General features: G+C 33.2%; 1 protein-coding gene across 1 annotated transcript in view; it reads left to right on the top strand.

The window, feature by feature from the left end:
* Positions 1-2501: 2501 nt before the first annotated feature.
* Positions 2502-19330, top strand: part of LOC148308509 (uncharacterized) — a 164465-nt gene continuing 147636 nt past the window's right edge. The window contains exon 1 of the mRNA XM_088261591.1: positions 2502-2655. Coding sequence (XP_088117717.1) covers positions 2608-2655 — 48 coding nt within the window. The 5' untranslated portion in view covers positions 2502-2607. The remainder of the gene's footprint in view (positions 2656-19330) is intronic.

Here is a 19330-nt window from a genome sequence, read left to right as displayed (position 1 = left end):
ACATATGTCCATAGTGTAGTTAGCACGTTTGGACACCATGCTAGAGGTACAAGATCCAAACCCCTTGGAAGCCAAAATAAATGTATGATTTGTTTAAAAATATAAATTATTCGGCAATCACATTGCGGTATATTTGTGTATTACCTGTCCATCCAATTTTAATTTAAGATTTACTTGGTAAATACCACTTTTTCTTAAATTTATTGCGACACGTGTTTAAAAAAAATATTACTCCGGACCGCAGGACTCATCGCCTTGTTTTAATACACGGTAATTAACGATCAAGTTAACATTGCGTCGATCTTATGCAGTGCCGTTTGCACCGTTGTACGCGCATAAGGGCCAGAAAAAGAAGGAAAAGAATAACAAATATTTTTTTCCTATTTTATTACCGCGTCATTAGTGTTATTTCGTTATAATTTAGCAAGCCGGTACAAAAAGTACCTCTCAAAATAATAAGGGGCCATTATGTTAATTCGCTATTTAGGTCAATAGAATTCTACCCTCCGCCATCTTGTCAACATGTTTTCAATTTTAAGTAATGCCGTCTTGTATCTTCCGTCTTGGTTTATTTATTTTGTACTGCCTATTATATCTGTGAAAGGATTTCGCTGTGGAAAGTGGAAACACGTGCTGATCGCGATTAGACGAAAAACAACTTGAATAAAACGAAAGTGTTTTGCCGATATTCGTTTGGAAGATGATATCCGGGATTTCGAATCCTGCGGATCGAATCCGATTTATTCACCATGGAGACATTTCGATTTTTGACACGTTTTATAAGATTTTATTCTTAAATTTAATTAAATCACAGGAAATATTAAAAATTAAGTAAAAATAATTAAAGTTATATAAAAATAAAAATATTCGTTTATTAAAAATCCTAAATTTCTTAAGTTATTCACCGTTTTTTTTTTGACAAAGCACTTGAAATTGAGTGATGCATTTATTAAACGATGATTTGCTTTGAAATTTTTACAAAATGTTGCATTTGAAAACGCGTGTTTTTATGTACATATGTGACAGGTAAGAACATGTTTTGTGTTTGACATATCATACGTTTAATAGAAATTATTACACATTTCCAAAAATGAGACGACATATCTATAAAAATGTGTAAACACTTGTGTAGGCAATATGTTTCTCTCATGTCATCGAACTGTGGACACTGTTTAAAGGCACACTAAAGTGCGCCTTGTAACAAAAATATAAACATTTTTAATGAATCAAAATAATTTGAACATCTCTATCCTTTCCACCAAATTAAAACTTAGCTTGTTTACGATACACACACACATATATAGTAAATACCACTATTTATTACCAATATCATTAACACTATAATAGTGGTACTTTAATTAAAAATGGATTGATTTTACCTCAGTGACGGGCGAATAAATAAATGAAATATATTATACACATATATATATATATATATATATATATATATATATATATATATATATATATATATATATATATATACACTAACTTCAGTCTCATTCTTTTGCCTATTAGACGCGACTCTTTTCCAGTGCAGACCCGCCTTTTTTAATGTCATCGAGCCATCTTGTCTGGGGCCTACCTACGCTTCTGCATCTTGTTCTAGGCCTCCAGTCAAGCAATTTTTCAGTCTATCTATCCTATGTGTATAAATATATTTGTGTATGAATAAACAAGACTAGTTTAGTTTATATGTTCCACATAACGCTCACTCCTATCAACAACGTTATATATAAAAAACTTCATTTTTCAGGTGATCGTTTTTAAAGTTTAAAAATATAATGAAATGTATTACAAATAATTATCAAGCCACTTTTTGAACTTTCTACTGTGCAACAGATCTTTTTAACCTGAATGTTTTTTATTCCATTTGAAAAATATTTAGGATATTTTAAAAAATAATTAAACAATACCTTTTCTTCAAAATGCAAAAACAATACTATCTGCCCTGTAGCGGGTAAATATTAAGTTTAAAATATGCCGCTTTTTCAGGGATATATTACATTTTCAGGGCATTCCGAAAACATGCACAGCTGAAAATTTAGGATTTTTCATAAATGACGTTGTTGAAAGGAGTGAGCGATATGTCCACTTAAATTTCGTTGCATAAATAAATCGAAAATATTAAAATAAAAATAAAAAATCTGCATATATTTGACATTGGTTATTTAATTGTTTTTTAGTCAATTTATGGTAAAATTGACGATTTTTGATATATGGCGTTGTTGAAAGGAGTGAGCGATATGTCCACTTAACACTCGTCGCATAAATAAATCGTAAATATTAAAATAAATAAAAAAACTGCATATATTTGACATTGGTTTTTTAATGGTTTTTTAGTCAATTTATGGTAAAATTGACGATTTTTGATATATGACGTTGTTGAAAGGAGTGAGCGATATGTTTTGTCATTATATTATAAGTATGTTGTGATTTTTCAGGAAAACGACGCTATATAGATTATTGAATAAACGGGACGGCTTCTGTCGGCAGGTTCCATGCGGGGGTGAGAGCGGGCAGCATGGGGCGGCCCGGGCGGAGCCCGCGCGAGCTGGGCTAGAGGCGCCGCGCCCCCGCCGCCCCTCCCGCTCCCCGCGCGCAGCCATGGACGTCCACGATGTAGTACGCCACAGGCCGCTCGCTTTCGGCAAGGTAAGCCAAGCCAACCCATCTACCCCTAAAACTTATATATCTTACATATTGTTATATACTTATATATTTGTTCTGCGTACTGACAGGGTTTTCGAAAATACCCGCGTACTGAGAACTCTTTATAACCCCTTAGTACGAAGTAGACTCGAGAGTGGCTCGATGATTTGGGGGCCACACGAGCTTAAGTACTCTCTTATGGTACAGAAAGTCCAAAATAAGTTTTTGAGGTATCTCTACATGAGAGAGTACGGCTATTATCCTTGGCTCTACCCGACCGAGTTTCTCCAGGGTATGCTTGGCTACAATAGTTTAGAGACTAGAAGGAATGTGTATTTGATTACGCATTTTTTTATATTGTTGCGCGGTATGATCGATAATCCTGAAATTATCCGGAGCATTGATCTGTATGTTCCCGATAGTTACCTAAGACAGCGTCGGCATAGATTGTTTCACATTCCTATACACAGGACCAACCTGCCGATGGTTATGCCTGTAGGAAGAGCTACCGCTATGTTGAACAATATCACATTGAATATTGATCTGTTCCATGTATTAGAAGGAGTTTTCCGAAGCGGGATTCTTCTACACATTTAACAAGAGTCTTCTTGCTTACTTTTTACTTGTTTTTTTTTTATGTATACGCCTTAAATGTTAGTTTGTAATATATATATATATATATATATGTATATATATATATATATATATATATATATATATATATATATATATATATATATATATATATATATATATATATATATATATATATATATATATATATATAAATATATATATATATTTATTTACTATTGAATAAATTGAATTGAATTGAATTGAATATCGTAGTCGTATAGGACGGGGATTCCCAATCTTTTTCAGCCCGCGGCGTATTTACAAGTTTAGAATTTTGTCTCGGCGCTCTACTTTAGTAAGCTATTTGGAATAGATAATGTGACTATAAACATATGTATATATATATATTATAGTCGAAAGAAATAAGTACCAACGATAATAGAAGTTGGGTAAAAAGATGCTAGCTCTCAAAATAGAAATTGTCGCTTTATAGGTACCCGAGAATATTTGTAGTTTCGGATAATGATAGAGAATCGACTCACGGCGCCCCTGTTGACTTTCTACGGCGCACCAGGGCCCCGTGGCGCACATTTTGGGAACCCCTGGTATAGGAGAATACACACAAGATGAACCACAAGAATTATACGATGGAGACCTTGGGAGAACAAAAGAGGTATCGGAAGACCCCAAAAGAGATGGTCTGACGATATTGTCGCTGTGGGGGGTAAAAACTGGCTGTAAGCAGCAACCAACCGGAGGAAATGGAAAGTAGGGGATGAGGTCTATATCCAGCAGTTAAGGTCAGAGGGCTTATAATGAAGAAGAAGAAGACAGGAGAACGTCACCAACTAACAAAACGTAAAATGTTCAGGAGGGTCATTTAAGTCATTTTTGCTTGGCAAGAAAATGAACATCAAAACAGTTTTCGTTCAGTCATTTTTAACAAGTCAAAATATTGTACTTCCAAGTTTAAAATCCTTTGGGATTTTGTTCAGGGCAATATTAAGCTAGTAAGATATCAAATAGTCAATGATCACGTTTTTGTAAAAAATGCACTTGGTCACTTTCTCCTTTATGACTACGATATATTTATACATTTGTATGTGTTTTGTAAGTATTTATGTATATATTTTGAACAATTCACATTATTTATTGAATCTCAACATAGATGAAGAAGAATATGGAGTTCTGGGTATTTATACGGTTTATGACCTTTCATGGACCAGTTATCATAGAGGATATCATGTATAGGAAGGCCTAGATTTGTGAAAAAGTATTTGGACACACTAAAAATGTTGTGAATTTATAAATACTCATCCACCCTAACTAGCTTACTAATCACAACGCTGCTTCCCCACAGGGGTAGGTACAGAGGATAGAACGCTACACCAATCTGTCTTCATAAACAATCTTCGCCATTCCGCATTTATGCAACTTCTCATATATAACCGCTGATTATTTCGACTCTTTACCTGACCACGCTCAATGAAATACTTGATCATGCCAAGTTTTCCTACGTCTTCCTCTCCTTCTATTTACAACTACCACCGTTTTACTGTTCTGTCCTCACTCGCTCCCGTCCCAATTATCTCAACATACCTTTCAACTTTATCAGTAATACTTATGTCAGACTTATATTATTTTTTTAGTTTACTATTCAAACATCTATCCCGCACATTCGTACGAAAGATTGCATTTCGACCGCATTAAGTGTACTTTAATCCTTCTTTTACCAACTCCATACTTCACTTCCATACTTGAGGCTTGATACTAGTAATCGCCTAGAATTCCATATTCCTACCTTAAATAGATATCTATATTGAGATCCGTAGTGTAATGGTCAGCACGGTCGGCTACCATTCTGAAGGTCCCGGGTTCGATTCCCAGGGGGGGTCAAATAAATATAAGTGATTTTTTCACTCTAATATTTACTCAATATTACCCTGGACTGGTACCTAAAGCGGAGGGCTGATCACCTTTCCTTCGTGTGTTAACGATCAAGATAACACTGTGTTTATATAATGCAGTGCCCTATGCACCATTGGGGTACGGATAAGGGTTTGAATTGAAAATATTGAGATGTCAATAAGAATCTTAATATTTAGATGATTTTTGAAACATTGAAAGTGAAAATAATAAAAAGATGAAATTACGAGTATCATTCTCTTATTTTATTATAATAAAAACACCACATTTGTGTTTGTAACGGGAGTATATTGCATTACGCATCAAAAGATACACTGGAATATCGCATTACCGTTCATTCACGCTGTGTTTCCATATCACAATAACATTACAATATTTGGTTGATGTGAATATGTAAATTGTAAATAGATTCCCCGAATGGGAATTCCTGGGGGATATCTGGAATATTACAGTGTGCTGCGAGGGGAACAGTTTAAAGGAGAATGCTCGCCCGGGACAACTCGTAAAGGGCAATCGGGACACCAAATGCGGGAACTATGCTCCGAGTATCTCGGCAACAATGATATCAAATTATTTTAACGCCGAAAATGTCTAACGAAAATTATTACCAGTATTATTTCAGACGGCTGAACGATGTAGACTAAGAACGTAAGGGTTTGAAAGTTTCATTAATTGATTCGACGGTAAAAAACAATTAGACTGAATGCATTTTATACTCGAGTGGTAAAAAAACAATTAGACTGAATGCATTTTATACTCGAGTGGTAAAAAAACAATTAGACTGAATGCATTTTATACTAGAGTGGTAAAAAACAATTAGACTGAATGCATTTTATACTCGAGTGGTAAAAAACAATTAGACTGAATGCATTTTATAATCGAGTGGTAAAAAAACAATTAGACTGAATGTATTTTATACTCGAGTGGTAAAAAACAATTAGACTGAATGCATTTTATACTCGAGTGGTAAAAAAACAATTAGACTGAATGCATTTTATACTCGAGTGGTAAAAAACAATTAGACTGAATGCATTTTATACTCGAGTGGTAAATAACAATTAGACTGAATGCATTTTATACTCGAGTGGTATAAAACAATTAGACTGTATGCATTTTATACTCGAGTGGTAAAAAACAATTAGACTGAATGCATTTTATACTCGAGTGGTAAAAAAACAATTAGACTGAATGCATTTTATACTCGAGTGGTAAAAAACAATTAGACTGAATGCATTTTATACTCGAGTGGTAAAAAACAATTAGACTGAATGCATTTTATACTCGAGTGGTATAAAACAATTAGACTGAATGCATTTTATACTCGAGTGGTAAAAAACAATTAGACTGAATGCAGTCGAAATGTAAATTCAAAGAATGTGTGCCAAAACGATGTATGATAGATGTTTGAATAGTGAAATAAGGAAGGAATGCAAATCTGAGACAAGCATTATCGATAAAATTAGAAAGGTGTGTTGAGATGGTTTGGACATGTAGAACGAATGAGTGAGAAAAGAACGGTAAAACAAATTTATGAGGCGAATGTAATTGGAAAAAGGAGCAGAGGAAGACCGAGAAAAACTTGGCACGATCAAGTATGCCAAATACTTGAAAGTGGTCTGGTTAGGAGTCGAAACAATCGGCAGTTATGTATGAGGAGATGCATGAACGTGGAAGAGGCGAAGAATGTTTAGAAGGACAGAGTGGTGTCGCGTGTGGCGTTCTTTTCTTTCTACCTACCCTTATGGAGAAGCGGCGTGATGGTAAGTTAGTTAGTTAGTGAAAAAACAGGTTTTTTATATATTTTTTCCTAAGTTAAAGTTAAGTCGAACGTTTACTTTCCTTTGGGTATAGCGTCAGATTGCCTAGTCAAATTTGGCACATCTGGCTCGGGTCCGCAAGGATAACAAAGGCATCGAACGCGCTGTCAACACATTTACAAAATATATTAACGTAGTAAGTTTATATTCTACGTTATTATTAATAACGCAGGATTTTACAAGCAAGACTAAGGATTTTTTCATTTAAACTGAGGTTTAAGTTACTAATAAAAATATTTATAAATAGCTTCAGAGCTTCTCTTTTTTTGGAGCAATAAAAACACGACACCGATTAGGACAGCTCCAGTCATATCGTAGTCATACAAGAGAAAGTGACCAAGTGCATTTTTTACAAAAACGTGATTATTGACTATTTGATATCTTACTAGCTTAATATTACCCTGAAACATATCCCAAAGCGATTTAAAACTTGGAAGTATGATATTTTGACTTGTTAAAAATGTCTAACTTCATTGATATCTATTTTCTTGCCAAGAAAAAGTGACTTAAATGGCCCTCCTGAACATTTTACGTTTTGTTAGTTGGTCACTTTCTCCTGTACGACTACGATATATATTGTTTCGGTATATATTGAATAAGATCACCAAAAAATTCTTCATGTAGCATCTCGTAAAAATGATTTTTTAAATTTTACTTTACGTCACAGTTTAGAGAGAAAAGGGTGCATGATTATCTGACTCACCTATATGGTATATATCACTTTTTTTAATCTTGACTTAAATTTCGCGTCTTGAGTTCCATAATGAATAAATATTTGTGGCTGTATCTTTGGTCATTGCATTTCGTAACATGTACGTTTATTCAAATGAAGTAATATCTCCAAGTCATTAACTGTAACAGCAGGGGGTTGATTTGAGGGTTTTATCTTACCCCCCGGCGAGAAAGTTGTATTGCAAATAATCACCCTCATACACATCGAGAAAATATTTGGTTGTTCTTGCGAATTTGTGAAATTGAAAATATAATAATAATAAAACCCTTATCCGCACCCCAATGGTGCATAGGGTACTGTGTCATATTAACGCAGTGTTATCTTGATCGTTTACACATGAAGGAAAGGTGATCAGCCCTCCGCTTCAGGTACCAGTCCAGGGTAATATTGAATAAATATTAGAGTGAAAAAATCACTTATATTTATTTTACCCCCCTTAGGAATTGAACCCGGGACCTCCAGAACGGTAGCCGAATGTGCTGACCATTACACTACGGAGGCGGACAAAAAAAATAAAATATATATATATAAATAAATATATATATATATATATATATATATATATATATATATATATATATATATATATATATATATATATATATATATATATATATATATATATATATATATATATATATATATATATATATATATATATATAATAATAATATATATATATATATAATAATATATATTATATTAAAATTCTCGACCTTAAAACGTGTAAATACTCGTATATGTGCAAAGTCATCATTTATGGTATCATAATTACGGTGAAAAGATATATCTTTGCAAATAATTTTCGCCTTATCCACATTCATGCATCACGTCATACATACCCCCTGATCTGACCGCTGTCAAGTATTTAACATACCTGAAATGCTAAACTGATGAAAGAGATTCATATTATTTTCACATCTTAACATAGATGAAGAAGAATATGGAAGTTACGGGCATTTACGGGGCTTACCACCGTAAATGCCCAGACTACCATATTTTTCTTCATCTATATTAAAATGTCAAAAAATAATATGAAACATAAATCGATAGGTTGTGTAAAGTCTTATTTTTGGCAAAATTAACTTATAAATATATTTTTTAAAAAAAGCTCCTTTAATTGAAGATAATCCAGATTTGTGAACAAGTATTTGGATACACTCAAAATGTTGTAAATAAAATTCAAATCTTTTATGAAAAAAATATTGTCTCGAAACCAAAAAGCTCGAGAACCATAGCGAAAATAAGGTTCCACGATATTTTATACGGTCTGTTGCAAATATCATCCTGCATAAAAAGGGATCGAACAGCCAGTAGCAGAGCCTCCGGTTTCCCTGACGTCATTAGATCATTTTGAGCTTATCCGACTGCAGGCGAGTGGGGTCGGCTGCGTTTGCAGACATGTCTAATGACATGTCGCCACCAGATGTATTGTCACAAACAATTGCGGAAACACCAATAATCTCATCTGCCATGTACCAACAAACGAGGGATACGTGGAATGGTTTGTAGATAATCTTGTACTGGGTTTGGATTTGGCCGGATTCGTGCAAAATTATTGTAACTAAGGTAATAATACATCGGTTAAGGTGAAGTTTGTTAAAGAAATGTAATTTGAAGCTGGCGATATTAGATTGCAGAAGAACGAAGACAGAAAATAATCGACAATATTTTTGTATTAAAGTGACACATTATCACTAATACAGCAAGGCAAACATGACAAGAAATTGGACGTTACATGTTTTTTTTGTACATGAAGTGTGGATGAATTTCAGATTTAATGACATTTTTGTTCAACATAAATAACCTAAAAGTAATATTAATCATACTCACCCTTATCATAGGGCATTGTATCAAATTGATGGTTTGTTTTATGAAGGCAAATAATGTTTACCAACTTCTCAACGCTGTGAAACTAGAGTAAATCACAAAGGACGTTTCTCAACGAGTTAATTTCATATGGCTCGTTCTGCACTTTTTACAAAATACAAAAAATCTTTCAGGCATCCCTAATACTACTACTGACCCTAATACGTATCTAATGGTGCACAGGGTACTGCATCAAATCGATGCAATGTTGGAGCTCTTCATCACGCTCTCCCATAAGCAAAAGTGCACGCTGCCAGCTCATTTCTTAACGATGATATACATGTGTAATCTCATAATACTAAAAATTTTGTTGATTTCAATTATGTTTTCCTTTCACGAAAAAAGGAAGTGTCATTTATAAAATTCTTCTATAAAGTTTACCAAAAAAAACAAGGGTTGAATCGAATTGTTTAGGATGTGGTTCTAAGTAAATATTACACAAAATGATATTGATAGATCGTAAGCTCTGTATTGCCAATTTGGTGAATTCATTTTCGAAAAAAAATACTGATTTAGTTTTTATTTATTATTCTTGCAATAAGGTGTACGCGAGTTTAAGGTCTGTTTTGAAACGGTACGCATGAAAAATTAATCGGGAACCACCGTTTTAGATATTTCATGAATAATAATATGAATAAAATATATTAGGGTTACCCGCTGAACTATGTATTACACACAAGCTTTCATAACGATGATGTTTGTATTTCCTTTGCTAGCTTTTACTCTGTCCATTATCTACCTTACATATTTTATTGGTGGGTAGTCAATAGACTTTGTGGGAAAGCATTGTGGCTTTTCTTTACCCGGTAAAAGCAAAGAAACTGTTAAAACTACCGTCTGTACTAAATGATGCGCGCGCTGGATTCTACATTAAACCCGCGTAAAAATGTACCAATAACCGTAGTTTTTTTTTGCTAATGTATATAATACTTTGAGATTAATGGAAAACAATGAAATACTATTTAATGTGCTATAATATAATGAGAAACATGTCAACTCTGGACTTTCAAAATCATTTCCCTTTGTATTGGAATAAATTGGACTTTCAATTTTGGTGATACCAGTATTTCCCACGGACTATATTTCCCAAATTAGCCGGTCAAATGATAAGCTGAAATAATAAAATGAAAATGATATTTTCTGGCGTTTCTCATGTATGTGATTATAATCCAGGATTTGGACCTCGCATGCAAATGAAAGAGTTTCTGCTCGATAAAAAAAGCTTCTTCATCTCACCAATAGATGTCTCTATTCTTCTTCTTCCAAAGTAGGACATAACGTGCTGAACCCTCTTCTAGTGGAACGGAAGGTCTGCTGATGACAGTCAACAGTCCGTTTTCTCCTGAGGAGTTTTACGTGGTTTCCTCCCAGCAATGAGCAAATGCTGAGAAGTTCCTGTTTGGCCCACACTAGATTATCCCTCCTGTTCCCAACACAGATTCAAATAAAAACATATTTCATTAGCTAGAAGAAACAAAAATCCACTAAATGATCTATAAACCTTGTACATAATAAGCAAGGTAAATAATAAATGCAATTCCAATATATATAATAAAATCTTCTTCATCTTTGTTGATATGTCAAAAAAATGTACATATATAATTGCCAACTACATATCAACTTAAGTAAGTACTTTTTGGTACTTGTTCCGCTGACGTGGTGGATTCTCGGCTTTAAGCTTTGAAAATAAGCTAGTAAGCTTGCCCACATCGGTCAGTCCGCAACCCTTCCCTTGCTCGAGTGCAAACATGAAATTCACATCAAAGTGAATACAAAACTCCCCCACAGCCTCCACAGGACAGAGGGAGACAGCGGACGACACCGCATCATGCACCCCAGTTTACTCTGCTCTGGATACACATCTGGGCTATTTGAACTGCGGTTCAATTCACTATAAAATTGGATGGAAAATGGAGAAAACTGAACCTGATTTGAGACCGCTTCAATATGTAGAATAAAATAACAATATTTTATTTTTCCCACATGAATTTTATTTTAATTAAATTAATTTGAATGTTCTATACACAACAAGGCAGAAGTTGAAAACCATCATTTTATATACTTTTTCTGACAAATAATAATTTACATAACTTATATGTGTTATAATAATAACTACATGTAAGTTATGGTAAAGGTTTTAGCCATGATTTGATATAATTATGTGTTAGAAACGGATTTTGTATGTGAATTATAATAATATATGTATTAATCTCTTCGTTTTTATCTGACGACTTTGAATTATTATACATACAATATTAATATTATTTTCACCGCCAAATATGTACTTTTTAAAAGTTTATTTAATATTATTATTGACTAATTCAAATGAACTTATCTATACAGTTTGATATCTAAAATCAAACTGAGCAATAGTCGATATTTCGACGGTACGCAGTTTTCGCGCAGTAATAAAGGGTCGATATATCGACGGTCCGTAGTAAAACGGTTAAGCAGGTTCACATTTTTAATAATAAATAAATATTAAATTAGTTTTATTTTTTTTCCTCTAAAATTTCTTTTATTTGTCAGGTGTACTTGGAACAGAAAAAGTTTGCGGAACACTGTTATAGAATTGTTGGGTAATATATCCAAGGTTTTTGTTGTCTACATTTATTTATGTATATCTTAATACGTGACGCGTTTCGTCTAAGGACATTATCAAACAATCAAACACTGACGAAACGCGTCACGTATTAAGTTATACATAAATAAATGTAGAATTCAATAAAAAAACCTTGTTTTATTTTGGATATATTTCCCAACAATTCAATATGGAATTCCACCAACTGTCTGCAGTTACAATAAAACTGTTATAGAATATCGAATATAATATGTACATTTTTCCACCTCAATGTCGATTTAAATTTTAGTCAAAATATATTCCGAATTCAGTCCTTTGAGTGAATTTGTCGTCTATTTTGGGTGCATTCACCAAGCGATAAGGGTTGGACGAAACTAAAATTAGTTACCCCTGGATTGGTCCGCCATTCGGCTTCCGCTTAACCCTTATATACCGCCTTTATAGAAGTATAGCCTGCGAGGAATTCAATATCTCCAGCCAAAGCTATTCCAGTACGTGGTGTCTTAATCTTTTGTGTGGTACGAGTACTAGTATACCATATTATTCAACTGCGTGATGTTATGTCGATAATATAAGTCATCACACGTTATTTGTAATTAAAGATAAAGAAAGAAAAATAATTTCATTTATTGATTCGGCATTCACATTGCGGTAATATTTTCAATTTAAGTTTTATTTGATAAATACCACTATTTCTTAAAATCTGTCCGCCTCCATAGTGTAATGGTCAGCAAGCTCGCCTACCGTACTGGAGGTCCCGGGTTCGATTCCCAGGGGGGTCAAATACATACAAGTGATTTTTTTCACGGTAATATTTTTTCAATATTACCCTGGACTGGTACCTGAAGCGGAGGGCTGATCACCTTTCCTTCATGTTAACGATCAAGATAACACTGTATTTATATGATACAGTGCCCTATGCACCATTGAGGTGCGGATAAGGGTTTGAAGAATTTCTTAAAATCTATTATAATACGTGTCTCAACGTATTCCGCATCCGTGTTTGAAAATGATGCGGAATGCATCGAAACACGAGTCACAATAGATTTTATGAAATAGTGGTATGTAAAGTAAAATTAAAATAAATAAAAATATTTACAAAAACATGGAAGTTTATAATTATTATTATTATTTTAAGTATAAGAGTAGACTGAATGGAGTAGAAATACGTTTTCTCAGACGAATGTAAGGCAAAGACTAACTACGATAAATGTTCTAATATAAGTGATGCAAGAAAATAATCCAAGGCAATGAGATAAGTATTATCGATAAAACTAAAATATGTCTGAGATGGCTTGGGCGTGTGGAATAAATTAATAAAGAAGGAAAATTAAAACAAATTTATAAGGCGAATATAATTGGAAATAGGAGCAGAAGATGACCGAGGAAAACTAAGCAAGATCAAATATATCAAATACTTGGGCGTGGTCAGGTCAAGATCAGGAGTCGGAATAATCGAAACAGACGGACTATGTATGAGAACCAAAGACAGATTGGTGTGGCGTTCTATTCTCTCTACCCACCCCTGCGCATAAGCAGCATGATGCTTAGTTAGTTTGTTTTTTTTTTATATTATCCGCCTTGTCCACCATGCTGGAGGTCCCGGGTTCGATTCAATAGAGTCAAAATAAATATTAGTGATTTTTCAGTCTAATATTTATTTAATATGACCCTGGACTGGTACCTGAAGCGGAAAGCAGATCACCTTTCCTTCGTGTATTTAACGATCAAGATATCATTGCTTCTATACGATGCAGTGCCCTATGCACCATTGGGGTGCGGATAAGGGTTAGAAGAAGAAGAATTTTATATCAAAATAGAACTTCTGAATCCACCGATTATCTTTTGAGATGTTCGATAACCTCAATTATTCATTTTCTGAGATTCACCCCAATGTGAATCTCATTCTTCCCAAGTATTACTTTTTCGCTTTGTGCTTTAGGGTTGGCATCACCGATTCAAAACAATTTGGACCATTATTCTGACGTCACCGGCTTTTCCAACTTTAAGGATTAAATGCGCGCATTTGTGTGCCCACGCTTTACGGCCGGAGACCGGAATACAGACTCCACGTTCTATAAATAAATATATCCGTGAATGAAAAATGGCTTCCACCTTGTTGGGCAAAAGTTAAGGGATTTTCGTGAAATAAATCAAATTAAAAGTTCCTTCCAATGTACTCATAATTCTGAAATGAGGATGACCGGTGAATTTAATAAATCTGGGATACGATGAAGAAGAACACGGACTCTGGTTATTTATAGGGCTTCCTACCTATCAAAGGCTAGTTTAAGTGATCACTTTATACTGGAGATACGTTCGCCGTTCAACCCATCTTTGATAATCACACTAATCAAATTTGTGGAACACATTTACATATTTATATATGAGTTATATATGATTCATCTATTCTGTCTGATGATGTCGGTAACGATGTCACCACCAGTCTGATGATGTCGGTAACGACGAAACCCGGTCGCTGGTCAAATAAAAATAAAGTGGAAAAGCTAAAAATATTGGTTTTAATCTAATAATATATTAATGATTCATCGATGTTTTATGTCAAGCTGTAAAAATAACTTCTTAGTGAAGAAACCCAGATTTGTAAACAAGGATTTGGACACACCTTTTATCTTTTTTGAATGATTAATTATATCCAAAATAACTAGTTATACTCAAAATCACTTGACAAATTATGAGCGTCATTAAAAATGAAGATCATGTTTTCAGGCATCTCCCAGTATGTAAAATAATTCGGTTAGGATCTTGCACATATTTAAGAGTCTCTGCTTACTCCAATCAACATCGTTAATGGGAATATCTAAAGTTCTCGAAACTATTCGTGTTTACAATAATAAATTCGAATATGATTTGATACAAGTGTTTTATTTTTTTATTTAAAGCATTAAACAAATCAATATACAAAACTTATTAAAATTTATCATATTTCTTACATTGTTGAGCGGTTTTCAATAGCGGTTACGTGATTCACTGATTTAATAAATCTGGGAAAAAAATAACGCAAAAATATATATTTTAAATTAGAAAAATAGCGTACAGTATTGTACATGAAAGTGCCTTTAAAAAAGGACCATGTGGTAAATATCCCGTATGATCACCGCTTAACGCCAGGAAAAAGAAGAAGAATAATAATAAAATAGGTTAAAATAAATTCTCGTCATGCCCCTGATGTATTATGATTCAGCAGGAGTTCGAAAAGTAACGGCAAACAGTGAAATCATGATATCGAAATCGATTTACCTTTTTCTAATATAAATCTGATTCGTTTACAATAATATATACATACACCCCCGGCAACATAAATAGCTGAACGACTAATTAATACGAAAATTCCCGTTTTGTGCTCAAAATAATATAACCTAGGTTTGAGTCATGGTTTTATCACTTCTAAGAACAATAAATAACTTTACAACATTTTGAGTGTGTCGAAATACTTGTTCATACTATAATAAAAGAGTTTCTGCTCAATAAAAAGTTTCTTTTCATCTCACCAATAGATCGGCTGTCCAAACTTAAAACACAGTAGGGGACATTTTTTTTAAGTACGTTTTTTTTTGCATTTTTGGACTAAGTAGATTCTACTTAGTCCAAAAATGCAAGAAAAACGTACTACAAAAAAATATGGAAGAATATCAAATATGGAAAAATATGGAAGAATGTCTGGGCATTTACAAGGCTGACGACCGTCATAGGCTGGTTTAAGTGATCACTTTACACACGTGTAACATTCACCAATTCTACCCATTATTGACAACCACACTATTCAAATTCTTGGAATTTCTATATATATATGAACCAATTTAGAAACCTTGTTCTTGAATCACTAAAACTTCACTAGAGACATCTATTTGGTGAGATGTAAAGAAGCTTTTTACCAAGCAGAAACTCTTATATTAGTATGTGAGGTCTGAATCCTGGTTTATAATCACACACATGAGAGACGCCAGAAAATACCATTTTCATTTTATTATTATTATTATTATTATTTTTTATATTATTATATTTTTTATTTAATTATTTTTTTTATTTTTTTTAAATGAAAAATAAATATCTTTGTTCTATTCTTTACGAGTTCGGCTATTTATGTTACCGGGGGTGTACATACGTCTGGATATTTTGGTGAGTTCACAAAAGAAAATATTCCGGATTCGCAAACTTTGGCAGATCGCAACCTAAGATATAAGGGGGTGTCCTAAATTAACTCTAACTTTATTCCGTACAGACTGGGATTGGAATCACGATCGAAAGATAACGCATTAACTACGCAGTGTAGATAACTTTGACTTGACTTTATTCGATGAAAGAATCAAGCATTCATTTTTTTTATTGTTACTTTTTCTTCCTTAAAAAAAAACAAATCGACATCATCTTTTCTACGTAATTAACGTATTCACATCCAGATTTTAAAAATTAACGCTTGTACATTTATAATATTTACCACTAATTGAGTTTTATTTACAACATTTTGAGTGTGTCCAAATACTTGTTCACAAAATCTGAATTATCTCCAATTACAGGAGTTATTTTCATATAATTTTTTTACATCTCATCAGAGATGAAGAAGAATATGGAAGTCTGGGCATTTACAGGGCTGACGACCGTCATAGGCTGGTTTAAATGATCACTTTACACACCTATACCTACACCTATAAATATAATATGAAAATAACTCCTGTGACTGGAGATAACCCAGATTTCCAAATTCTTCCTCATCTTTGATGAGATGAGAAAACTAATATGAGTTTTATTTCATTACACACGACTAGTTTCGAAGCGGAGGGCTGCTCACCTTTCTTTCATGTGTTAACGATCAAAATAACACTGCATTTATATGATAAAGTGCCCTATAAACCATTGAAATTCGATTTAAGTTTGAATGAAGATGTTTCGAAAAATACAGATGTTTTCATCTACAGATGATTATAAAGACTAACGAGCAATAAATTATTCAGGTGTATGTAGAGTTAGGTGAGGTAATAAATTGAGGGGGGGTTAAGAATCGCATGTTATTTCATGTTTGAGTTCGTGGCACCATCTATGGTTGATTTGAGAAGGCTTTTAAAAGGGTTCTGCTTAATAAAACCCTGGTAGGAGTCTATTTAAGCATTATGTGGATCGGTTATTTGTTTAATGGGAGAAATCAGGAAATTTGAATTGAAACCCATTATCTTTTTGTTCTTCCCCTCTTAAAATAGTTTGTGTTTAACAGACATATTGGTAATCGCTTAGTGTGGGTGTTCATTCCCATTAATTTCATTCACGATCAACTTCATCCAAAAGGAACCATTTTGTATTCAGAGGTATTAACTGCAGTGAGATTTTCTAGGTAATTTATTTCCCGCAATCAAAAATGTTGTCAAATATTAATGAAATTTTAAAATATTCATCTGTCAATCTTTTTAAACTCGCTAATCGTAAAAGCTTTATTAATAGCAAAATATGGTTATGTATAAATTTATCTTTTATTGATTCGGCGGCATTGGGTTTGTGAAATAACACGATGATTTGAATATAAAAATTAAACACTTGTATAAGACCACTTTTTTTAATAGATTTATATTATCCACTGACACTTCGTGATGGAATTGCATTTTTAATTTATTATTAGATTAAAACCAATATTTTTAGCTTTTCCACTTTTTTATTTGACCAGCGACCGGGTTTCGTCGTTACCGACATCATCAGACTGGTGAGAGGCTTTACAAATTTGTATGTTATATATAAAAGAAGGCAGGAGTTGATAACCATGATTTGATATAATTTTATGAGAAATTAATTTAATTTTAGTGAATTTAAGTATTGTATGATATTTTAAATATTTTTTTTTTTATAAAGGTTTTTTGTATTGAAAGCACGATTTTATATAAAGTTAAAATAGATTTGTATTTTTTGTAAATGAATTTAAATTATGTAACGAGGTATCAGGAAATGCTGGTTGACGGCTCCTTCCACTAAGCTGTGGTTGTCCGGGGGGAGTCCGAAGTTCTCTGAAATGTAAATTTCCCGGCAGTCATTTCTTATCGACAAGACATTAAGGCATCTATTGTTTCTTTTCTAATGGGTAAAGTAAGGGAGAATGAACTTTTTTTAGTTTATTTATGTAACACGACCAGTCGTTACGTGTATATGTTCTCATCAGCGGGTCATATTACAAAGCTGTTTTGTGTTTTCACCTATCGATAAAAACATCAATAGTATTCGTAACTTGTCATGTTTACAATAATAAACTCAAAAAAGGAAAAAATGTATCATTCTTGCTCAAAAAATTAGAACGTTTGTTTACGTAGGTAGGTGGTAGGTGAAATTCACGATCTGGTGAATTTTAATATGAAGTAATTTTTTGGAACAAAATACTTAATATGTTAAAAACTTCAAAATCTTTTAAAAATCTTTCACCCAATTTTCATCCTTATCGTTTTATCCAATGTTTCAGAGATTTTTCTCTAATTAGTTATAGTACACATATATTTTGAAAGGGTTGATACGATCACAGAAAGTGGGATTTAAATTCCATCAAAAAAACTTGAATTTTTATTATTGAAATAATAATTTCTAAAAGGGGTGAGAGTGTTCGTATAATTTATATTCAAGCCAGGCAGCCTCGCTAGACTCACTAGCGAATATGTTCTCCTTCCTTTAAATGATCACCTCTCTAGTTAACACCGCGGAACGTGACGTCATTTCCTCCCAATGGCGTCACGTCAATCGTGGTGAGACGAGGCATCAAAAAACCTCATTACTGAAACTCCATGTTATATCAAAGAGGGTTTCTTCAGATAAGACGAGGTTTATCGTAATCCTTGACTGCCAATTGTAACACGTCTGCTATCTACCGACAAAAACGTAAAGCAATATTCTTATAAATTAAAGCTAGGTAAATTTTAACACTTCTACCAGAATTTTACACAAGGTTCAAAAGATTTTTATTTTATGGCGCTATTGTTGATATTGCTAGTAGTTGGAGAATACAATATGACTTCAAGACTGACCACATAGTCATTGAGTAGATTAATTATCTGAAATATATGGGAGTATGGGTATTCACAAAGCTTACAACTCGTCATTGTTTTTGATTAAACGATAACTTTGTTCACTGTGGAGCATTTACTATTCTACCTATGGTTGATAACCACATTACTCAAATGGCATTTTTTT

This window comes from Brachycentrus maculatus, unplaced genomic scaffold (assembly GCF_059751285.1).
Source record: "Brachycentrus maculatus isolate JH-2025_06_01 unplaced genomic scaffold, ASM5975128v1 h1tg000159l, whole genome shotgun sequence".
Lineage (NCBI taxonomy): Eukaryota > Metazoa > Arthropoda > Insecta > Trichoptera > Brachycentridae > Brachycentrus > Brachycentrus maculatus.
The sequence above is the reverse complement of the archived record's forward strand: the minus strand, read 5'-3'. Positions and strand labels throughout refer to the sequence as shown.